Genomic DNA, 25,301 nt, shown 5'->3' with positions numbered 1-25,301 from the left:
CCTTGTATATTCTGGATATTAATCCTTCGTCAGATGTATATTTTGCAAATATTTTCTCCCACTCTGTTGTTTGTCTTTTAACTCTGTTAATTGTTTCTTTTGCTGTGCAGAAGCTCTTTAGTTTGATATAATCCCATTTGTTTACTTTTCCTTTGGTTGCCCGTGCTTTTGGGGTCGTATTCATGAAGTCTTTGTCCAGTCCTATTTCCTGAAGTGTTTCTCCTATGTTTTCTTTAAGAAGTTATATTGTTTCAGGGTGTATATTTAATTCTTTAATCCATTTTGAGTTGACTTTAGTGTATGGTGAAAGGTATGGGTCTAGTTTCATTCTCCTGCATATTGATATGCAGTTCTCCCAGCACCATTTGCTAAAGAGGCAGTCTCTTCCCCAGTGTATAGGCTTGGTGCCTTTGTCAAAGATCAGATGGCTGTAGGTGTGTGGGTTGATTTCTGGATTCTCTATTCTATTCCATTGATCAGTGTTTCTGTTTTTATGCCAGTACCATACTGTTTTGGTTATTATAGCTTAAAGTCAGGTAGTGTCATGCCTCCGGCTTTATTTTTTTTTCTCAGCCTTGCTTTGGCTATGCATGGTCTTTTGTAATTCCATATAAATGTCTGGATAGTTCTTTCCATTTCTGAGAAAAATGTCATTGGAATTTTGATAGGGATTGCATTGAATTTGTATATCACTTTGGGTAGTATGGACATTTTCACTATGTTGATTCTTCCAATCCAAGAGCATGGGATATCTTTCCATCTTCTTGTATCCTCTCTAATTTCTCTCAGCAGTGGTTTGTAGTTCTCATGATAGAGATTTTTCACCTCCTTGGTTAACTCAATTCCTAAGTATTTTATTTTTTTGGTGGCTATTGTAAATGGGCAGGCTTTCTTGATTTCTCTTTCTGCATGTTCACTATTGGAGAATAGAAATGCTACTGATTTTTGTGTGTTGATTTTGTATCCTGCTACTGTGCTGAAATCCTTTATAAACTCCAAGAGTTTTTTTGTAGAGGCTTTAGGCTGTTTGATATATAGGATCATGTCATCTGCAAACAGGGACAGTTTGACTTCATCTTTTCCAGTCTGGATGCCCTTTATTTCCTTCTCTTCTCTGATTGCTCTGGCTAGTACTTCCAACACTATGTTGAATAGGAGTGGTGAGAGTAGGCATCCTTGTCTAGTTCCTGTTCTTAAAGGAAAAGCTTTCAGCTTTTCCCCATTCAGGATGATATTGGTAGTGGGTTTATCACATATGGCTTTAATTATGTTGAGATACTTTCCATCTATACCTAACTTATAGAGGGTCTTTGTCATGAATGAATGTTGAATTTTATCAGTTGCTTTTTCAGCATCTATAGAGATGATCATATGGTCCTTGTGTTTGATTTTATTAATATGGTCTATCGCATTTATTGATTTGCATATGTTGAACCAACCTGGCATCCCTGGGATGAACCCCACTTGATCGTGGTGAATAATTTTATGTATGTGTTGCTGTATTCTGTTTGTTAGTATTTTAGTGAGGATTTTTGCATCTATATACATCAAGGATATCGGCCTGTAGTTTTCTTTTTTGGTACAGAGACCATGAGCTCTGGGCCAGGCTGCTGGGATGCGTGGAGGCACTGCAGAGCGTCTGGTCTCTGCGGAGCTTCCCCTTCCCCTGCTGGATGTCTCCCTGCTCCATGCACACTAGGCCAGGCTTGGGATGGAGCACGTGGCGGCGAAGCCTACCTGGTGCTGGATCGCGTGGTGGTGGACCCCCCACAGGGTGTGTGGACTCTACGGAGCTTCTATCTCCCCTGCTGGACATCTCTGTGCTCCGTACACATTGGGCTGGGCTGCTGGATCGCGCAGCAGCGGTGTGGTCCCCGTGGAGTTCCCGCCTCCCCTGCCAGATGTCTCCCTGCTCTGAGTGCACTAGGCCGGGCTGGGAATGGAGCCGGGTGCCTGTGGTGAAGCCTACCTGCTGGGTCACGCAGTGGCGGCCCCACAGGGTGTGTGGTTTCTGCAGAGCCTCCACCTCCCCTGCTGGACATCTCCCCACTCTGTGCGCACTGGGCTGGGCTTGGAATGGAGCCGGGTGGCAGTTGTGAAGCCTACCTGCTGGATCGTGCGACGGCGGCCTCACAGGGCATGTGGTCTCCACAGAGCTTCTGCCTACCCCACTGGACGTCTCCCCGTTCCGTATGCACTTGATGTTATGTTTTTATAGTTTAAATTGGTTGATTTGTGGGAGAGAGTGACACTAGGGACCGTCTATTCCGCCATCTTGACCGGAAGTCTCTTCTGGATCTTTAAATGTTTAGTATCCTCTTCATTTTTGTAAACTTTCCTTTTCAAGTAAGATATCTTCCCAGCAGCAGAGACATGGGAGCAAAATAGTACTAGTGGTCACTTGCCTCTTGTAGTTGCGGTCTTCTGAGGTACCCAAGACTTTCCAATTTTCAATTTTTGCTGGTGCAGATATTAGAGCAGCACATGTGCCACATGGGGAAAGTCCTGCGGCTATCCCCAGCACCCGGAGTCCCCTTACCTTCTGGCCTGGCTTGGCAAAGAAATGTTACTCCAGGAGACCATATTTTAAACAGAATATTTTTCTGTGAAATTCAGACCTCTTTTTGTAATTACATTCCAAAATAGTGTTTGCACATAATACTAAGAAAACAGTTTCTAAATGTAGAATCATATTTAGCTTCTACATAATTTCAGAAAATTCAAAGAAGAGTTTTTGATGGACCGATTGACCATTTAAAGTCTTTTTGTCCCTCACAGAGACTATTCAGGCACTGCATGTCCCCACTAATAGTACATTTCATAGAAGATGGTGTCTCTATCCACTCTGTCTACCTTCATTTTCAGAACAATAAAAATCAGATTTAGGATAACCGGAGAATAAACGGTCCTCACGCCATCCACATTCATTATTTCCTGTGTCCTACTGGAGTATTAATGCTCCATTTATGAGCTCAGCCCTATGATTTGAGGCTACTATATTGATCTAGGAACAGGAATACCACTTTTGAGAACTGCTAGTGTTGAAAAATTCACAGTAATGGAAGAACTATAGTGATCAAATTAAAGAAATGTATTTGAGTGCATCACTACAGCTAGTTATAGAAGGTTCATCATAGATTTACTCTTAGCCAATATGCAGAAATTCCTTGACCAGTTCCGATTAGTATTCTGAAGTTCTTTCCTTTCCTTTGACTTTCCGGGTCCTCTTTGCATCAAATTCTATGCAAGGAGTAGGAAGCAGTACCAATCTAAGCCCTCAAACCTTCCTTGAGTGAGGAATCAAGCAATTCTTATTGGAATTAGTGTAGTGATGATTTTGAGAAAGAGTCAGAAGAGTAGATTCAAGACCCATCAAATGTGGGGATATTAGGGAGAAAGAAGGAGGGGGAGGGGGAGACAGGTTTAGGATGACAGATTTCTGACTCACGCAATGGGTGGTGTTTGAGGCAATGCACTAATGCACTGAAGTAGGGAACCCAGGAAGAACAGAACAGATTTAGGACAGAAGATAAATTTAGGGTGTTTTTTGTTTTTGTTTTTTGCAGCTGGCCAGTATGGGGTCTGAACTCTTGACCTTGATGTTACCAGCAACATGCTCTCCCAAGTGAGCTAACCAACCAGCCCAGATTTAGTTTTCGATTTCAGAATGAGAAGTATGAAAGATACTGCTTAAGAAAGGCCCAGGAACTAACCTGATCTCCAGATCTGGGTTCTAGGGAGAGATTTGTACTTTCGTTAGAATACAAATGGAGGCCCACAACAAACAGCTTTGAGAGTCATCAACATACACATAAAGTGAAATCTGAAACAGTCTACAGTGCAGTGGTTCTTAACCTTTTCTGAGGGTGGGGGTGTGATCACAGACCTCTTCGAGAATATAACTAAAATGACTTGTTTTTCCTCTCAGAGAAATTCACACTCATACAAATACACTCAAATACATTCAGGGGATTTACATGTTTTCCCGAAGCTCATGTACAGACACTCCTCCAAATCAAGAACTTCTGGTGCAAAAGGTCAGAACCACGAGGGGCACAAGCATTTGAGGGACAAGCAGCTGAGGGAAAGAAGAGGAGCCCAAGACAGGAGCTGAGTGGGGACAGCTGGTGTGGCTGGGAAAGCAGAACTGCCCTCAGCCCCTACAGGGTATGGGGGCACGCAGCCTGGACCAGCCCTTCCAGCTGCTCCACTCCCCACAGTGGGGCACACATACCCATCTGGACCCTGAGCAACCCCTTGTAGCCAAAGCTCTATGTCATGGAACCTTGGGATTTTTCACCCAAATAGCCCTGAGCCTGCTTCAAGGGCCTGCCTGGGCCTCTTCCTCTGATTGCCCATCCAAGGTTGGATCCCTCAGTCTAAGGGGTGGCCAAGGAGCAGCTGTTTGGTGGTGAATGGAGGGGTGGGTGAAGGGGGTTTGGAGAGGAGGCTGGGCTGTCCCCACACTTGGGAGAGAGGCTACAACATTTAGCACAGAAGCTTGTTAGCAGCTTGTGACAGTCCCAGACTGTGGGACTGAGGGAGGGGCACAAATGAGGAAGACGTTATGGAGGAAAGCCTACCTGCTCTGGTAACTGACCAAGGGCAAGTTACCTTTGGTAGGAAAAGGACAGGATGACGGCCAGGTTGGCAATACCTGGGAGACCAGCAGAATCGTAGAACAAGATTAGAAGTCTGAAGGAGGAGCTTGCTTGGGATGAGGCAGAGATGATTAGTTCAGGCTGAGGCAGTGGTGTGGGGATTTCAGCAGTTTATTCTTTAGGTTTGTGACTGAAGCCAGGGGCATATATCAGGGCTTCAAATGTAGGTTTGGGGTGCTGGTGTAGTGAATGTAGTTGAGTTCTTCTCTAAGTAGGGATTGTAGAAGCAGAGTATCTTTGACTATGTTTATCTGGTTATTGCACCAGATGAATAAACCAATTCTCCCATCCTTAGGCCCAGCAGGAAGCAATGCTATGCAAAATCAGTGGCCTGGTTTCCACATCCTGTGTCTGACTTCACATCTCCCATGCTCTCTGGTGCAGAACTTTCCAGAATCTTATCCCAAACTCGAATGTGTACAATTGACTGGACAAAGACCCTGTACTGAGAAAAATATTATCCTTGCTCGGAGGCAATGCTCCACTTAGAGGTGAGCAGCCCTGCTGAGAAAGAGGAAAACCCAACCTCCTTAATTTTCATGACAGAATATTGTCTTTATTGCCCAAATAGAATGCTGTCTTTGTTGTCTCTTGCTCTTCAACCAACCCACAGCTCACTTTAAACAACAGGGTAAGACCCTCCATCTAGTTACCTTAACTGATGTTTTGCAAAGGGATACCAATAAAAAAGTCTAGCGTTAGTGGTTTTAATTAATCCATGAGAAGGTTCAACACATTTCTTCCTCAGTTTTGCTGGGTCAATATTACAATATATATTTTATATTTGTGAAATAACCTCCTGACCCCAATTATAGCTCCATATATTTATTTTATTTTAACTTCTCAATATACATTGTAGTTGATTTTCGAGTCCCTTTATCCGTTCCTCTTTCCCCCTCTTTCCCCTCCCCCATCTACATCATATCTGTTCACTTGTCTTAATAGTTCAAGGAATTGCTGTGATTGTTGTGTCTTCTTCTCCCCACACCATTTATTTGTTTATATATTTATTTATGATTAGCTCCCACAAATAAGTGAGAACATGTGGTATTTCTCTTCCTGTGCCTGACATTTTTCACTTAATATAACTTTCTCTAAGAGTCCATCCATGTTGTTGCGAATGGTAGTATTTCATTCTTTTTTATAGCAGAATAGAATTCCATTGTGTAGATACATCACACTTTCCTTATCCACTCATCTGATGATGTACATTTGGGCTGGTTCCAACTCTTGGCTATTGTAAATAGTGCTGTAATAAACATTGAAGTACAAGTATCCCTTGGGCATGATGATTTCCATTCCTCTGGGTATATTCCCAGCAGTGGAAGAGCTGGGTCATGTGGTAGATCTATCTGTAATTGTTTGAGGAACCTCCATGCCATTTTCCATAAAGGCTGCACCATTTTGCAGTCCCAGCAACTGTGTATGACAGTTCCTTTTTCTCCACAACTTCGCCAGCATTTTTCATTCTAGCTCCATATATTTAAAGGACAAAATTGCTACACAAATTTATCAACTCACTGAGAGTACCTGAATCAATACTTTTTTTATTTTTTTTATTTTTTTTATTTTTTTTTATTTTTAAAAGATGACCGGTAAGGGGATCTTAACCCTTGACTTGGTGTTGTGAGCACCACGCTCAGCCAGTGAGCGAACCGGCCATCCATATATGGGATCCGAACCCGGGGCCTTGGTGTTCTCAGCACCACACTCTCCTGAGTGAGCCACGGGCCGGCCCTGAATCAATACTTTTTGTATTCTACTTCACATGTTTACAATTACTTGGTTAGAAAAAAAAAATTACCCAGTGATGACTAATATTTTCATAGGATGAGAACATTTGTTATTTCAATAATTTTTAAAATGATGAACTGTGTAAGTCAAAGGGTGCCAGAGAAGATGCTGAAATTATACTTTTTTATCTGCCTTTCATAGCAAAGCAATTTTATTACCTTATGTTGTTCCATTAAAACATGAGAATATATTGGTCCGTACACTTGATTCTTGTTACAGTTAGAAGCTGCAGATAGCTGTCATATCAGCTTCCACCACTGAATTAGTGATGGCATAATAAATTTGATATTTCATTAAAAACAATTCCAAGTTAGCCCTTTCATTATGGGTCAAGTGGAAGTGTTAGCCAGTCTTCATAACAATCTTGACTTTCTGATGCACACAATGAATTGTAGGTGGGTTCCTATTACATAATCTTATAGTTCTGTCTTTTTTTTTTTTTTTTAATTTGAAAAAATAGTAGATTTTATTTTTTAGATCAGTGTTGCGTTAAGATTACAGAAAAATTGCATGGAAAGGTCAGAGAGTTCCCACATAGCCCCTTCCACACATACAGTTCCCCTGTTATTAACATATTAGTGTGGGACATTTGTTACCATTGATAAGCCAACAATGATACATTATTATTAACTACAGGCCATAGTTTACACTAGGGTTCACTCTGTGTTGTGCAGTTCTATGGGTTTTGAAATAGGATTATGTATCCATTATTATCATCCAGAATGGTTTCACTGCCTAAAAATCTCCTGTGCTCCACCTATTCATCCTTCCCTCCCCCACCTCCTGCCCACCACTGATCTTTATGCCATCACCATACTTTTGCCTTTTCCAGAGTGTCATAAAGTTGGACTCATTAGCACATAGCCTTTTCTGAATGGCTTCTTTCAGTAACCAATACGCATTTAAGGTTTCTCCATGTTTTTTTCATGGCCTGCTAGCTCATTGGTTTTTATCACTGAATAACATTCCATTGCATGGATGCACCACAAGCGTGTTTATCCACTCACCTATTGCAGGACATCATGGTTTTGGCAGTTTTAAATACAGCTGCTATACACATTCATGTGCATGTTTCATGTGGCCTTAAATTTTCAACTCATTTGGGTAAATAGCAAGGAGTGTGACTGCTGGATCATATGGTCAGAGTATGTTTACTTTTGTAAGAAACTGCCAAACTGTATTCGACAGAGGCTGCACCATTTTACATTCCCATCAGCAATGAATGAGAGCTCCTGTTGCTCTGCATCCTTGCCAGCATTTGGTGTTGTCAGTGTTTTGGATTTTAGCCATTCTAATAGGTGTGTAGTGGTGTCTAATTGGTGTTTTAATTTGCAATTCTCTAATGACATGTTTGCCATTTTTTAATATGCTTATGTTCCAACTGTACATCTTGTTTGGTGAGGTACCTGTTCAGATTTTTTTAATTGGGTTGTTTTCTTATTGTTTAGTTTTAACAGTTCTTTGTATATTTGGATACCAGTCCTTACTCAGGTATGTGTTCTGCAAAGACTTTCTCCCAGTCTGTGGACTGAGTTAGTTTTTGTGAAAGGTCTAAGGTCTGTGTCTAGATTCCTTTCTCTTTTTTTTTTTGTTTTGCATGTGGATGTCCAGCTGCACCAGACTCATTTATTGAAAAAATCCTTTTTCTATTGAATTCACTTGCTTCTTTGTCAAAGATTAGTTGAGTGTACTTGTCTGGGTATATTTCTGCACTCTCTGTTCTGTTCCATTGATCTATTTGTTCTTTTGCCAGTGTCACACTATCTTGATTACTGCAGCTTTATAGTAAGTCTTGAAGTCAGCAGTGCCAGTCTTCCAACTTCATTATTCTCCTTTAATACTGTGTTGGCCAATTTAGGTCTTTTGCCTTTCCATTTTAACTTTAAATCGGTTTGTTAACATCCACTAAATAACTTGTTGGGATTTTAATTGGAATTACATTGAATCAATAGATCAAGTTGGAAGAACTAACATCTTGAGGATATTGAGTTGTCCTATCCATGAACATGGACTATCTCTCCATTTGTCATATATTCTTTGATTTACTTCATCAGAGTTTTGTAGTTTTCCTCATATAGATCTTATACATATTTTCTTAGACTTACACCTAAGTATTTCACTTTTTGGTGGTAATGTAAATGATATTGTGTTTTTTAATTTCAAGTGACAATTGTTCATTGCTGGTATACTGATTTTGGTAATTTGTGGCTTCTCTCTTTTTCTTAGTTAACTTGACTAGAGGTTTATCAATTTTATTGATCATTTCAAAGAACCAGCCTTTGGTTTTGTTGTTTTTCTCTACCAATTTCCTGGTTTTAATTTCATTAGTATCTGCTTTAATTTTTTAATTTATTTTTAATTTATTTTTTAATTTTTAATTTATTTTATTTATTGAATCAAAATTGATTATATGTATTTTGGGGGTTGAACACTGATATATTGATTAAATCAATATTACTAGCATATATATTGTTACAAATCGTAATTATTCTTTATGCCCCTTGTTCAATCTCTTCCCCTCCCCCCTCTAATTGCCCTAGATTTCTTCTCTCCTTCTGAAAGAATAATGGTTACTCTGTTAATTTGTTACCTAAATGATCTGTCCAATGCTGAGAGATGTGATCAGGTCCCCCAATATTATCATAGATCAGATGCTTCTTTTGCCACTCTGAAATGGGTTTTGTGGAAAGAGACACCCTCTTCTTTTCTTTGTCTCTGCTGGTGACTCTTCTTGTGTTAATGTACTCCAGTGGTTGGTGGACCATCTGCATGGTGGTTGTGGCATCTAGCCACTTTTGTGGCAGCCATGGTTACAGTGGTGGCTGTGGTGGGCCACCCAAGTGGAGGTGCTGTTTTTGGTATGCTCCTTGGCACTGGCGGTATGCCTGGTTGTGGAGTGTGTTTGGTCCCCTTCTCCATGCCTCTGGTCCCTGGGAAGGCCCCAAGATGCTGGTGCCATGTGCCTCATTGTAGGAGGGGTGGCTAGTCCCCTTCTCCATGCCTCGGGTCACCAGGAGAGACCCAAGGAACTGGCTTGGTGTGCCTGGTTGTGGGAGAGGGGTCTGGTCCCCTTCTCCATGCCCCAGGTCCCTGTGTAGGCCCTGAGGTGCTGCCGTGGTGTGCCTGGTTGAGGGTGAGTGGTCTGGTCTCCTTCTCCCTGCCCTGGGTCTCTAGGCAGGCCCCAAGGCACTGATGCCATGTGCCTGGTTGTGAGAGGAGGGTCTGGTTCCCTTCTCCATGCCTTGGGCACCCAGGTGGGCCGTGAGGTGCTGGCGTTTTGTGCCTGGTGTGGGAGGAGGGTCCGGTCCCTGGCTCCATACCTCAGGTCACTGGGCAGGCCCCAATGTGTGGGCGTGGTATGCCTGGTTGTGCGAGGAGGGTCTGGTTCCTGGCTCCATGCCTTGGGTCACTGGGCAGGACCCAAGGCACTGCCTTGGTGTACCTGATTGTGGGAGGGGGATCCAGCCCCTTCTCCATGCCTTGGGTCCAATATCTGCTTTAATTTTTATTATTTATTTTCTTCTGCTTATTTTATATTTATTTTGCTATTCTTTTTCTAGTTTCCTAAGTGGGAGCTATTATTAATTTTAGATCTTTCTTCTTTTCTATATATGCATTCAATGCTATAAGTTTCCCTCTAAGCCCTGCATTCTCTCCATCCCGCTAATTTTGAGAAATTAGTTATATCTTCATTTAGTTTAAAATATTTAAACATTTCTCTTGAGACTTCTTCTTTAACCTATGCACTATTTATAAGTGTATTGTTTAATCTCCAAGTGTGCTGCGGGGTTCCAGCTCTCTTCCTGTTTATTTCTCATTTAATTCCATTTTGGTGTGAGAGCATACTTCAGATAATTTCCATTGTTTTAAATTTGTTAAGATGTGTTTTATGGCCCAGAATGTGGTATATCTTGGTGAATATTCTCAATGATCTTAAGAGTGTGTATTCTGCTATATGCAGAATATGAAGTATTCTATAGAGGTCAATTGGATCTAGTTGACTGACGGTGCTGTTGAATGTCCTTGCTGATATTCTGCCTAGTGGATCTGTGAATTTCTCATAGAGGGGTACTGAAGTCTCTGTCAGTCTGCTTGGCTTGTCATAACAAAATACCATAGAGTAGGTGATTTAAACAGCAGAAATTTATTCCTCACAGCTCTGGTGACTAAGTGTCAAAAATCAAGGTACTGGCAGGGTCACTGACTGGTGAGGACTCTCTCCTTGGGGTGCAGATGGCCTTTCCTTGCTGCACACACACAAACATACACACACACGCACTCACACACACACACACACACACACACACACTCTCACTCACTCACACATGCGGGGGGGAGAGGGAGAGAAAGAACTCTCTGGTGTGCCTTCGTTTAAAGGCACTAATTCCATCATGAGGGCCCCACCATCCTCATTTAAACCTAATTGCTTCTCAAAGGCCCCATACCAATACCGTTACATTGGGGGTTAGGGTTTCAACACATGAATTTTTGGGGACACAATTCAGTCCGAAGCACTAACTACACTAGTGAATCCATCTATTTTTCCTTGCTGTTCTATCAGTTTTTGCCTTATGTATTTTGATGTTCTGTTTTCAGATGCATACACATTAAGGATTATTATGTCTTATTGGAGAATTAAGCCTTTTATCATTATGCAACACTCTTCTTTATCCCTGGTAATTTTCCTTATTCTGAAGGCTTCTTTGTCTGGAATTAATATAACTATTCCAACTTTCTTTTAATTCATGTCAGCATAGTATCTTTTCCCATTTCTTTACTTTTAGTGTATATATGTCTTTATATTTAAAGGGGGAGGGGGGCTGGCTGGTTAACTCAGTTGGTTAGAGTATGGTGTTGATAAACCAAGGTCAAGGTCTGTGCCAGCCAGCTGCCAAAATAAAAAACCCCAACCAAACAAAAAACAAATCAAAACAAAATAAAGTGGGTTTTTTGTAGATAACATATACAGGTTGAGCATTCCTAACCTGAAAATCCAAAATGCTCCAAAATTAGAAAATTTTTGAGCACCAGCATGACCCTTAAAGGAAATACTCATTGGAGCATCTTGGATTTTGGATTTTCAGATTAGGGATGCACAACTAGTACGTATCCTGGAAATATTCCAAAATCCCCCCTCTAAAATCTGATATCTGAAACATTTCTGGTCTCAAGCATCCTGGATAAGGGATACTCAACCTGTAGTTGGGTATTTATTTTATCCACTCTGACAGCCTCTTTTAATTGGTATATTTAGACCATTAATATTTAAAGTGATTATTGATATAGCTGGATTAATATCTGCCATATTTGTTACTATTTTCTATTTGTTGTCCTTGATCTTTGTTTCTTTTATTGTCTTTCACTGTGTTTCTGCCTTCTCTGGTTTTAATTGGACATTCTATATGATTCAATTTTTTCTCCTCTCTTAGCATATAAATATCTGATATGTATTGTTTTCCTTGTCTCTGAAGAGCTTCTTTTGACATTTATTGCAAGGCAGATCTACTGGCAACAAATTCCTTCAATACTTACTTGTCTGACAAAGTTTATTCCTCCTTCACTTTTAAAAAATAATGTCCAATGGGCCGACCCTGTGGCTCACTCAGGAGAATGCAGCGCTGGGAGCACAGTGGCGCTCCTGCCGCAGGTTCGGATCCTATGTAGGGATGGCTGGTGCGCTCACTGGCTGAGCGCGGTGCGGACGACACCAAGCCAAGGGTTGCAATCCCCTTACCGGTCACGAAAAAGAAAAAAAAAAAATATTGTCCAAGGATATAGAATTCTAGGTTGGTTTTTTCCTAACACTTTAAGTATCTCACTCCACTTTCTTCTTGCTTGCCTGGTTTCTTTTTTTTTCTTTTTTATTGAATCAAAATTGATCATACAAATTTTGGGGGTTCAACATTGAGATATGTTGATCAAATCAATATTACTAGCATATATATTGTTAGAAATCGTAATTATTATTTATGCCCCTTGTCCAATCCCTACCCATCTCCCTTTCCTTCCCCCCCTCCCTGTTCTAATCACCCTAAGATTTCTTCTCACCCTCTGAAAGAATAATGGTTACTCTGTTGATTTGCTGCCCAAGTGATCTGTCCAATGCCGAGAGGGCGTGATCAGGTCCCCATTACTATCATAGAGCAGATGCCTCTTCCATCACTCTGAAATGGGCTCTGTGGAGAGAGACATCTTCCTCCTTTCTTTATCTCTGCTGGTGACTCTCCTTGTGTTAACACACTTCAGTGACTGCTGGACCATCTGTGTGGTGGTTGTGGCATCTAGCCACTTTTGCAGCAGCCATGGTTATTGTGGTGGCTCTGGTGGGTCACCCACATGGAGGAGATGTTTTTGGCATGCTCCTTGGTGCTGGCAGTGTGCCTGGTTGTGGAGAGTGTCTGATCCCCAGCTCCATCCCACCATACCCCAGGTCCCCGAGTGGGTCCCAAGCCGCTGGCATGGTGTGCCTGGTTGTGGAAGGGGGGTCTGGCGTCTGGCTCCATACCCTGGGTCCCTGGGTGGGCCCCGAGGCACTGGCATAGTGAGCCTGGTGTGGGAGGGGGTTCTGGCCCCCTTCTCCATGCCCCAGGTCCATGGGCGGGCCCCAAGGTGCTTTGCCTGGTTTCTGGAGAGGTCTAAAATATTTCTTATACTTGCTCCTCAAAAACAGGTACAGTTTCTCCCCCCTCTAGCTTCTTTCAAGATTTTCTTTGTCTTTGATTTTCTGCGGTTTGAATATGATATACCTAGGTGTAGGTTTTTACGTATTTATCCTGCTTGGTGTTCTCTGAGCTTTCTGGATCTGTAGTTTGGTGTCTGTCATTAATCTTTGAAAATTCTCAGCCATTATTACTTTAAACTTCTCCTTTGTTCCCTTCTCTTTCTTCTCCTTCTGGTATTCTCATTTTAGGTATGTTACACTGTTTGTAATTGTTCCACAGTTCTTGATTATTCTGTTCTGTCATTTTCATTCTTTTTCCCTTTGCATTTAAGTTCCGTAGTTTCTTTCTTTCTTTTTTTGTTGTTAAAGATGACCACTAAGGGAATCTTAATGCCTGACTTGCTGTTGTCCGCACCACGCTCAGCCAGTGAGCTAACCGGCCATCCCTATATAGGATCCGAACCTGTGGCCTTGGTATTATCAGCACCACACTCTCCTGAGTGAGCCACAGGCTGACCCTAAGTTCTGTAAGTTTCTTTTCTTTTTTTTTTTTAAAGATGACCGGTAAGGGGATCTTAACCCTTGACTTGGTGTTGTCAGCACCACGCTCAGACAATGAGCTAACTGGCCATCCCTATATAGGGATCTGAACCTGGGGCCTTGGTGTTATCAGCACCACACTCTCCCGAGTGAGCCATGGGCCAGCCCAAAGTTCTATAAGTTTCTACTGACATTTCTCCAAGCTTGCTGATTCTTTCCTTAGCTGTGTCCATTCTATTGATAGACATCAAAGGCATGCTTCATTTCTGTTCCAGTGTTTATGATTCCTACTATCTTTTTTTGATTCTTTCTTAGAATTACCATCTCTACTTACATTACACATATGCTTTTGCATGTTACCCACTTTTCCCATTAGAATTCATAGGGTATTAATCATAGTTGTTTTAAATTTCCAGTCTGATATCTGTCACAATCGAGTCTGGTTCTGATGTTTGCTGTATCTGTTCAAATAGTGTTTTTTGTCTTTCTTATGCCTTGTAATTTTGTGTTAAAAGCTGGACATGATACACTACATGTATATGTTTAATCTGGCTAGCAGTTAGTATGTGTTTTTACTGTTTCCTTGATCTGTAAGTGTAGAGGCTAAACTTTCCTCTGCTATCCTTGTTTTTCTCTCCTCTATTGTCCTTGGGTTTCCATAAAAATTCCTTCTTAAATAAAATCTGAGATGTGCAGTTTTTTTTCATTTGTTATCCCCTGTTATTATACAGGATCCCTATTGATGTGGTGATAACATGTAGAGGGTAGGGGAAGCATTCTATAATCCCATGATAAGGTCTCAATCATTTAGTGAGCCTATGCCTCTGGGCCGTGACCTTCAAAAGTGCTTCTTAGGTTTCCCCCCCCTCCCTCTTAGGTGAGATGAGGAAGTCAAGATAGGGATGAGGTTGGATATTTCCCTTCCCTCAGGTCAGTTAGACTCTAATTAAATAGCTTCTCCTAGGGATTAGGAAGAACAGAATGCACTGGCATATTTCAACATGGCTACTGCTGTGATTAGAATGTGGTTCGTACCCACCAAAACACATGCTGAAACTTGACCCTTAGTGTGGCAGTGTTGGGAGGCAGGGCTTAATGGGAGGCATTGGGTTTTGGGGGCTCTGCCCTCATGGGAAGCTTGGAGCTGCTCTTGCTTTTGCAAGACTGGATTAATCCCCATGGGAATGGATTAGCTCCTGCCAGTGTGGGTGGCTATAAAGTAGGGGCACTCTTCATCCTCTGCCCCTCCACATGTGCCTGCTTTCCCTTTGACCTTCCCCCACGTTATGATGCAGCATGAACGCCCTCATCACAAGAAAGTAGATGCTGCTGCTACGCTTCTTGGACCCTCCCACCTCCAGAATCATGAGCCAAAAATCCTCTTTTCTTTATAAATCACCCAGCCTCAGGTATTCTGTTGTAGCAACACAAAATGGACTAAGACAGTTACTTTCCCCTTCCCCCTACTAGATACAAAAGTGGATTTCCCCCCAATCTTCACTGTGAGAATCTGGTAGGACCCCTGCAGGCAAAACTCACAAAGTGTGGGGGTTCCGCTTAGACTTGGTCCTCCTGGAAGTTTTAACTCTCAAACTTGTCCACACTGAGCCTCCAGCAATTCATCAATTATAGTTTAAATTTTCCTACTCTGGCTCTAGCTCCAGTATTGGTTTCTGCTTCTGAGCTTCTGATCTGGTAATCTGCAACTGTTTTCTCCTGTCTTTCCAACTTTGGGGGCAGTGTTTGCTCTGTGACCTCAATTCACTGATAGATTTAAAAAGAGTTGTTGATTTTCAGTTTGTTCAGACTTCTTCTTGTTATGAGGACAGGAGTGATGGCTTCCAAGTTCCTTACATACCAGACTGGATCAAAGTTATTTTTAAATACAACAGCTGAAGACAATATTATAAAAATATTTAGCTGTCAAATTTTCATTGGCTCATTTACCAGTTCCCATTTTTCTATTGCTCCCATTTAACAAGACTTCAAGAGCACTACATGACAGGCCTTAGAAGAGGGGCCAAAATTCCATTGTGGGAGATGATGTCAGTAAGATGGCAGAATAGCAAGCCCCAAACACTCTGTCCCCAACAGAGATACTGATTCAACAAAACATGGAGCAATTAATTCCCTTTGTGAGAAATCAAGAAAATAGTTAGGAGGCTCCTGCACTTCAGGTGAGCACGAAACCAGCCATGTAGGAAAATTCCTGGCACTCACTTGCCATAGGACCTCCCCCACCTCGGTATGGCATGATCAGGAGAAGACTCCCAGCTACCAAATTCTCCTTAGGGAGGAAAACATAAGCCTAAAACATATATCCAATGTGCAGACTTCTCAGGGGGCTGCCTGAGGGACTGGTTTTTGTCTTGCCTGAATCTAAGTGCTGACAGGAAAGGGTACCAGGCTGGGGACCGCTGAGAACACAGGGAAAGACTGGATTAGCATGCATTCAGTCATGACAGTCCCTTCCTCCAGCTCAGTGGAGAACAAGCAGAAGAAAATTCTCAGTTCTTGGCTTCCATCTGGGGAGGGAAAAGACTGAAGCATGTATCCAGAGCATACATCCAATTTCTGGCTTTTCACAGGCTGCCCAGGGACTGGTTTCTGTCCCACCTGTTGCAGAGCACTGATGGGACCTGACATACCACAGACATCTGAGGGCAACTGAGAACCAGAGCTTGGAGGCTTGCTGCTGCTTCAGAGGCCCTGCAGCACAACTGAGACCAATACATCTTGGTGGCCTCTCCCTTGGTGGGGTTGGGGAGAAGAGTGGAGCATGTGTTCAAGAGTGGAACATGTATTCAATGCTCCGCCTTTCTGGGGGCTGCCTGAGGGACTTGTTTCTGTTTCACCTGTCTTGGAGTGCTGATGGGACCCAGCATACTCTAGATGCCTGGGGACCGCTGAGAATGAGACCGAGTTGGATGGCATGCTGCTATTCCAGAGGACCCACGGTACAGCACACAGATGTCGATACAGATCAGTAGCCTCTCCCCTGTGGGGAGAAAGAGACTAGTGGAGCATGTGTCAAATGTTCCAGCTTTTCAGCCCAAGAGACTGGTCTGTCTTACCCAACTTGGAGTATTGACAGGACCTGGTATGCTCTAGAGGCCTGGAGGCCACTGGGAACAGGGGAGAGCTGTATGGCTTGGGGCAGCTCTGGGGAACCTGCAGTGCTGCAGGCAGACACCAGAGGGGGTGAGAGACTACAAAAAAGAGACCCGAAAAAGAGACTAGCAAATCCCCCTAATTGAAAATTCGCACACACAGGTCTGGGAGGACGCATCCATGGAAAAGGTTTGGGAGATCCCCACAATCTTGAGCCAAGACGAAAGGTGAAGGTCTTTCCCTGTACAGACTGGGAGAAGTGGCTGTTTTTCAAATACGCAGATCTCAACACAAAGTCACAAGCACTTATAGAAAAAGCACAGGCAACAAAAGCAAAAATAGACAAGTAGAATCACATCAACCTAAAAAACTTCTGCCCAGCAAAGGAAACCATCAGCAGAGTGAAAAGGCAACCTAAGGAATGGAAGAAAATATCTGCAATCCATGCAATTAGTAAGGGATTAATATCCAAAAATTATAAGGAACTCATGCGACTCAGCAAGAAAATAACTAAATTTAAAAAGGGGCAATGGAACTGAATAGACATTTCTCCAAAGAAGACACAAGAATGACCAACGTATATGAAAAGATGCTCAACATCACTAATCAGGGAAATGCAAATCAAAATCACCATGAGATATCACCTCATCTGTTAGAACTGAATGGTCATTATCAGAAAAAGAGAAAATAACGTGTTGGTGAGGATGTGGAGAAATTGAGCCCTTCGCCACTGTTAGTGGGAATGAAAAATGGTGCAGTTGCTATGGAAAACATTATGGAGTTTCCTCAAAAAATTAAGGAAATGGAACTGTCATATGACCTAGCAATCCCATGTCTGGGTATTTATCCGAAAGAACTTAAAACAGGATCTTAAAGAGATATCTAAAAAAAAAAAAAAGAGATATCTGTTCTCCCACATTCATTGCAGCATTATTCACAATAGCCAAGAGGTAGAAACACATAAGTGTCTATCAACAGATGAATGGATAAAGAAAATGTAGCATATATAAAGAATGGAATAACATTCAGCATTAAAAAGTAAGGAAATCCCGTCACATGTGACAACATGGATGAACCTGGAGGACATAAGTGCAATAAGCCAGTTAGAGAAGGACAAATACTGCAGGATTCTACTTACATGAGGGATCTAAAGCAGTCAAACTCATAGAAGCAGAAAGCAGAATAGTGGTTGCCTGGAGCTGGGGGATGGGGAAACGGGAGTCACTGTTCAAGAGGTTTTAGTCATGTAAGATGAAGAAGTTCTAGAGATCTGCTGTACAAGATTGTCCATATGGTTATGGACATACTGTACTGCACATTTAGATATTTGTTACGAGGGTAGATCTCGTGCTATGTTTTTTTTTACTGCACTCACACAAAAAATTCCTATGAGGTGTGGTTACCTGGTAACATGGAACAGGGTCTTTGAAGAGATATCAGACTAAACTAAATTGGATAAGGCATGCACAGTTTACAGGCTGTTTAACAAGCTGGCTGATTCCCTCAAAACGACAGCTTTAATTTAAACCGGCCATATGGACTTGCCTTTGTTTGTAATCCTTCTGATTATCAAGCAAAAGATTTGGTCACAGGCTTAATAAGCCCATTCACGTTATTATTTCAGGGTCTGGATCTGCTAGATATTTTTACTTGAACAAAATAAAAGGATTTCCCCAGTAACTTAAATGTGAGACCATTTGGTTTATTCCTCTGTTTAGGATACTACAGCAATCTATTTTCTCCAGTATAAAATGGTAAGAAAAAAATTTACACTAGAAACCATAAAAAAGAAATTAAAAGCAAATTTCCATAGTTATTTTAGAAATGTGCTTAACAAATATTCTCCCTAGGGTGGGATGGGAGACAATTTTAATCAAAATTACTTTGAATTTGTACAGTGTGCTCTCTTGGCATGAAGATATAATGAACTATTTTGATTCCTGTTTAAGTATGCATGTATAATCAAGTGTGTCTAGAAGAGATTCTTATGACAAATCCAAACAAAGGAGATCTTTTTATTTTCTTTTAAAACAAAAAGAACCTAGATGCATAAAGACACTGTTTACTTTTATGGCTGGCCCTGTATTAGCTAGTCTTGGTAAATTGTAGGTTTACAAAACACGGCAAATCCCTATTTATTCATCTCCTTAGCAAGAACAGTTTCTAAGTCAAACAACATGTATTGGTCTCTAGTAAAGGGATTCATTCATATTCACAGAATTAATAAAACATATTTAACTATTAAGCTTATTTAAGCCAAATAAGCTTAATACAGAAAATGCATACTATAAAATTAATCATATATGAACAATGTAAAAGATTCATAAGCAAAATTTTATTTTGCAATAACTATATTTTTGTGATTATGAAGATATAACCTGATCCAGGAAAACAATTTATGGACACCTGTTCTTTCTAGAGATTAACTACTGTACAAGCCCATATACCTGTAGTACGATGAAAGACTGAAGATAGCTTCTTTACATTGTGAATGGTTATAAGAAGTCCAGTGAACCTACTGGTATGTACTTCACATATGCCAGTATTTTTTTACTTGTCCTGATATTAAGTAAAAGCTCATAGTGCTCATAAGAAAAGAGCCAAATAATAACCTTGGTACAATTACTACGACTACAATAAGACTACAACACACACACACAAACACATAACTTCAAATAGATCCACTTTAAATTGATGAAGAAAAATAACATAATTTATTTTAAAAAAATACTCCAAAGACATTTTTCTTGATTAAATATGTGACCACTTCTCATTACCTGAGAAGTTGTGAAAAAGAAAAAGAAAAGAAATCTATGACCACTTCGTTTTTCCTGCCTCCTTAAAAGGTTCTTAAAATTTATCAGTGAAGTTTCTTCCATCTAATCACATGAACTCTGTCATATGATGTCACATGCTGATTAACCGCATGAGCAGTGCGGTTGCATAAACAAAACAAAAATATACTGAATTTATCATCAGAAGAGCGGTAGTTAAGAATTCTATTTTGAGAGTTTATGGAAATCCACAAAAAGCACTCTACTTAGAACAGACACATTTTCTTTCTCCTAAAACCAGCATAATGAGGCAAAATATTTGACTGAAAGCAAATAACACAAAATACAACTCTTGGAGGAAAAAATCTGACATTTACCAACAGTTTTGGAAAGGTGAGACATCGACACTTAGATGATGCAATCCATCACATGGATCTGTAACGTGTCTATGTCGGGCAGAACTTCTCCACATTTAGGGCAAGAATGAACTGGAATATTCTGCTGTTGCAGCTGCTGCCAGTTCCTATCCTCTGCTCCTAGGAATAAGCATGAAATGAGATGACATTCCATTAGTTCCATCCTGCAAACGGTTTTATTTGATTTTAATAACAGATGGTTAATTTCCATATCAGTTAAACTTTGTATCAATACCTAGTGGGACACAAACATAGGTGCTTGGTTTTTAACTAAAGTCATCACTAAGCACACAGAGAAAATCTCCCCAAATATTACCTGCTTCCTTACTATTTTAGGATTTAAACTATTACAGGTTCTAGGTACGTGAAAATACATGGTTTCCATTTTGGGTACAGGACAATACATATTCTGCTAAAAACTAGAACACTGGAGAGGAGAAAAGAGATGAGTAAGGATATAAACAAAATTTTTTTAAAAAAAGAAGGAATATGGAGAGAGAAATCAAGAGAGCACAGGACAGGTGGCCTAGAACAGTATAAAACTTCTCTTCAGAGCTGACAAGCTCATTTATTCAGCAGATACTTTTGAGCTCTCCAGGATGAGAGAGACTGTGGTGTGCTGGGGGATGTACGTGGGAGGGAAGCTGGCAAGAGAAGTGGCAGGGGCACGTGGCGAGGTGAGTGTCAGGCACAGGGTGTCTAGCAGGAATAAGAGAAGGCCCCCTGACCCAGACCTCAGTGCAGAAAACCCTCCCAGATGAGATCAATTACACACGAGAGGAGCTTTGAGAACGGGTTGTCCAAGTCATGATAGTGATGAGAGACAAGTGAAGAACGAATCCTGCCATTTCCCTGATTTTGGAGTTGTGCTGAGGTTCAGGACTAAATTACAGAATGTCTGAAATAAGCCCTGACTCTAGGTAGATCCTAGATCAATACAAACTGCCACCAATGCTAGAAAGTACTTCTGGCTCCAAACATCTTTCTGATCTACCTTTCTGGACAGAGGCAAACCATTTTGGTTTTTTAGAGTCACAGTCTAGACTCTGGTTCATCTCCCAATTTTGGAGATGATAGGGGAGGTAACCTGTAACATGGTTATTTGCTTCTAAGTACATTTGAATGTAATAACATGTAAGTCTATTAGAGATCGTTTGTGTTCAGCAAACTTAAGAGGCATTTTTGAATAGATATATTGACCATAAAGCATGATTTCTGAGGCAGGGAGCTTTCTAATTGCTTAAAGATCAGAGGCCAGGCAGCTTTTTCTGCAAAGGGCCAGAGTGTACATATTTTAGGCTCTGCAGGTCATATAACTTCTGTCATCAGCTCTGCCACTGTAACATGAAAGCAGCCACAGACAAAATGTAAACAAAAGGGCATGGCTATGTCCCAATAAAACTTTATTTATAAAAACAGGTGATGGGCCAGATTTGGCTGGTGGGTTGTAGTTGGCCAAACTCTGCTCTAGATAAAACCAGCCACTTCTCAGGGACTGTTGATTCTTCACTTTAAACTTCGCTGCCTCTGTCTCTGCCTTTCTTTTCATCCTGGTCTAGGTTTCAAGACCCCTGCTCATGCTGCTGATGCAGTCTGCTCACACGTTCCCTCTGCCACTTGGCTCTTCTCTCTATAAGACTTAGTCATTTTCAACACACCACCCTCTTTTCTGCCTGTGCCCCTTTACTCTCGTACCACATGTCTCTAAATCCTAGCTTCAGGGTCAAGCTTAAAGTCACATTTCTTCAAGCCTTCTTAGCTGCCCTGGCCCCCAGTGACCATTTTTTCGTCTATCCTCAGCACTGTTCTTTCTCTTACTGACATGCTACCTTGTACCATGAATTCATCTTTCATGTGCACATCCTGTCTCCCCAACCTGACCTAGCCCTTGAGGATGTGACCATGCCTCTTTCTGTCTCCTAGCACTTAGCTGAGTGTCTGGGACAGAGCTCTTAAATGGCTGCTGACACAACAGTGATAAAATATATTGAGAGGGGCTGTTGTTTAAAACACTTTTGTTAAAAAACTAAAAATCTTAAGAGAGTCTTCTGTTTGGAATATTGTTTTTTATGACAAGCTTATTAGGATAGTTGACTAAATTTACACTGTGAAGATTTTTAGATTATAAACGTAAGTCAAAGACTGACCAGTTATTTACTTATATAAACAGGTATTTGCCTTATATAGTTAAAAAGAATAAAAATCTTCCCTTAAGAAATCTAATGCAAAAGATTATCTTTTTTGACCCATGACAATCTGGTAGGGCACTTCTAGAAATCAGGTCTGTATTTAAAATCAGGATAGAGAAAATGTCTAGCAGCACTCAAGTGGGTAGATGCACCTTCCAGAGAAGAACACAGCTTTACCCACTAGTGTTGAAAAGTGCCTGAACCTAAAATTGATGTCAGTTGTTACCTCCTCTGCATATGTGTCATGACTAATATGTTTATTTTTAACCTGAATTACTACCTCTAATATTTACTTTAACCTATTTTTTCCTATAAGAGAACTTTGGTGGGTGGTGGGCAAGGTGGGGAGACGGGAGGTAAAAGGGATACCCAGAGGGCCGGGCCGTGGTTCACTTGGGGGAGTGTGGTGCTGACAATACCAATTTGAGGGTTCGGATCCCCTTACTGGTCATCTTTTTTTTTTTTTTAAAAAGGGATACCCAGAGAAATTCCCCAAGATTTAACAGTTCATTATATATGCTAACATCATTTCCTTGCTGCTGCTAAGACTGCAGCTCTATTTCAATTGTCAGTTGTTACGTGAAAGGGACTTAGACTGGTCCAGCATTAAAAAAAAAAGGTAAAGAACTAGTTTTATGTGAAATTTAAGATGGCATCCTAAACCCAGACTCTTCTTAGTAGCACTGCCATTAACTTTTTTTTCTAGCTATGTCAGCCTTTGATCTTTTGAATTTTTTTTTTATATCTAGAATCAAGGATAATACCTCCCTTTCAGTGATGTACCATAAGATAGCGATTTATTATAAATTATAGAACATTATTAGCACTGTATTAAAACCATGCGATAAATACAGCACCGCACTTTTAAGAAGTGTCGTGATCAACTTCGCTCAGGAAATTAAAATCCGGACACAGTACTTAATTAAATGACAATCTACTATGTGTAGTACCCTGCAGTGGTCAGAATCAGATAACCCTGGCTTCCACTCCCAGGTCTACCCCTGACTAGCCCTGAGATCCTGGGATATCTAACCTTGTCGAGTTTCAGTTTTGTTTGCTTTAAGGCGATAATAAATACCTCATAGAATTTTGTGAGGATCAAATGAGATAATATGTATGAAATGAGATCAGCACAGTGCCAGCACATAGTAAACTCAATAAATGGTAACATTATTATGTGTGCAACACCAAGCAGCAGGTGAAGATATATGCTCCAAGAGCTTAGCATTTAACGGAGTGCCTAAGTACATATTTAGAAAACATAGATACTTATAAGATAGCACATAAGTACTAAAACAAAGAAATAAAGTACTTTGGAAGGTCAGGAGGGAGATGATTCATGGAGATGGAATTTGAAATGGGTTTTAAAGATTGGTAAGGGCCGACCCGTGGCTCACTTGGGAGAGTGTGGTGCTGATAGCACCAGCGCCAAGGGTTTGGATCCCTATGTAATAGGGATGGCCAGTTGGCTCACTTGGGAGAGTGTGGTGCTGACAACGCCAAGTCAAGGCTTAAGATCCCCTTACCGGTCATCTTTAAAAAATAAAATAAAATAAAATAAAGATTGGTAAGAGGTCACTGGACAGAGACTGCAAGCATACAGGAATATGCATGAGAAAGGGAACCTATGTGAGGACACTGCATGTAGTAAGAAGGTTGAACGTGTCCCCCAAAAGTTCATATGTTGAACACTTTATCTCCATTTGTAACAGTGTTAAGAGGGTGGGAAATCCATTTATGGTATATGAAAGGTGGGGCCTTTAAGAAGTGATTGGATTGTGAGGTCTATATTCTCATGAATAGATTAATCAGTTCATGGAGTAACAGGTTAATGGTTTAATGGTTTATCGGGTAGCAGACTGGTGGCTTTACAGGGAGGGCAAGTGAGCACATTGAAGCGCTCTTCCCATTCCTGTCCAGTGATATGCATCGCCACAGGAACTCTGTAGGGTTCCCACCAAGAAGGTGGCCCTAACCAGATGTGATCCCTGAACCTTGGACTTCCCAACCTCCAAAACTGTAAGAAATAAACCTCTTTTCTTTATGTATTACCCAGTCTCAGGTATTCTGTTATAAGCAACAGAAAACGGAGTAATACACTGCATAAACATAACATGTGCAGGTACTACAGGATTAGGATGAGTTGAAAGGGAGGATTCAGTTTGGCTAATCTCTACAGGAGAAGAGAGTGAGACAAGGCTTAAAAATTTGGCCATGCCAGGCCTTATCTGGTGGGGGAAGGATTCTGGTCTGAATTCACTAGGTAATGGATAGAGATTGGAGTACCAACTGTGGAAACAAGATTGATGACAGCTAAATTTTTGATAGCTTGATTTGAAATTCATTGTATAGACTTTAGAGAAATTTTTCTCTTAGCATCTTCTTCCTAGGATATTGTTAGTCCCTGAAAACCAAGAACTGCGTGTGACTCACCTCTTTGAACGAGGTAAGCCTGCTGGTCGGGGTCACTTGTTCTCGCCCCATGACGGCTCTGCATTTCCATCAAGGACTGCCTACTGGGATTAAAAGCAACACAACATGTGATGTTCTACAACCGTGAAACATGACAATATGAAGCAGTCAACAGAATTATGAGAAAAAAGTCAAAATACAATTCCAAGGTTCATAAAAACCAGAACTTGAGACTAATTAGAGTTTTAAATACTATTGGCACCAGGATATTATGTAGTAATAGTAAATAATTAAGAGTTTTAAAAATCAGTTAGGAAATAACCAAACTGTCAATTGAGAGGGGAATGGATTAGAAACAAGCAGCATATTTCTAAATCAAGACTCTAAGCAGCAATTAAATACAATGAATTAATTGTGCATATGTCAACAGAGTTCAAAGTCACAATGTTATGCAAAGTAAGTTACAGAATAATACCTAAGTGATCATTTTGTAACTTAAACACAGAGAAATCAATATTAAGATATTGTGTGTGGGTGTGTGTAAAAGCATAAAATACATGGGGAGGTTACTCACCAAATTCCCATAGTGCAAGGTAAGAGAAGAGAGGGATATAATGAAGGGCAGGGAACGAAGGAGACTACAACTTAACCTACACCTCCCTTTTTTCCTTTAATAAAAAGTACTTAAAGCAAATAAAAGAAATGTGAGCAACTGTCAACTCAGGATGGGGTACGCATTAGTG

At 40.9% G+C, this 25,301-nt stretch overlaps 1 protein-coding gene across 3 annotated transcripts in view; it reads right to left on the bottom strand.

Annotated features, from left to right (window-relative positions):
- Positions 1–19,083: 19,083 nt before the first annotated feature.
- The window catches only part of OPTN (optineurin), a 41,303-nt gene continuing 35,085 nt past the window's right edge, over positions 19,084–25,301 (bottom strand). Inside the window, exons 13-14 of one of the 3 annotated variants that reach the window (XM_063099503.1) lie at positions 24,580–24,662; positions 19,084–20,077 (exon numbers count right to left, since the gene is read on the bottom strand). In XM_063099503.1, the coding sequence (XP_062955573.1) occupies positions 19,950–20,077; positions 24,580–24,662 (211 nt within the window). In that variant the 3' untranslated portion in view covers positions 19,084–19,949. The remainder of the gene's footprint in view (positions 20,078–24,579; positions 24,663–25,301) is intronic. The other 2 variants (XM_063099505.1, XM_063099504.1) reach the window with 2 other exon arrangements.

This window comes from Cynocephalus volans, chromosome 6 (genome assembly GCF_027409185.1).
Source record: "Cynocephalus volans isolate mCynVol1 chromosome 6, mCynVol1.pri, whole genome shotgun sequence".
Classification (NCBI taxonomy): Eukaryota; Metazoa; Chordata; class Mammalia; order Dermoptera; family Cynocephalidae; genus Cynocephalus; species Cynocephalus volans.
Note: the sequence above shows the minus strand (reverse complement) of the source record. Positions and strands in the feature narration are given on the sequence as shown.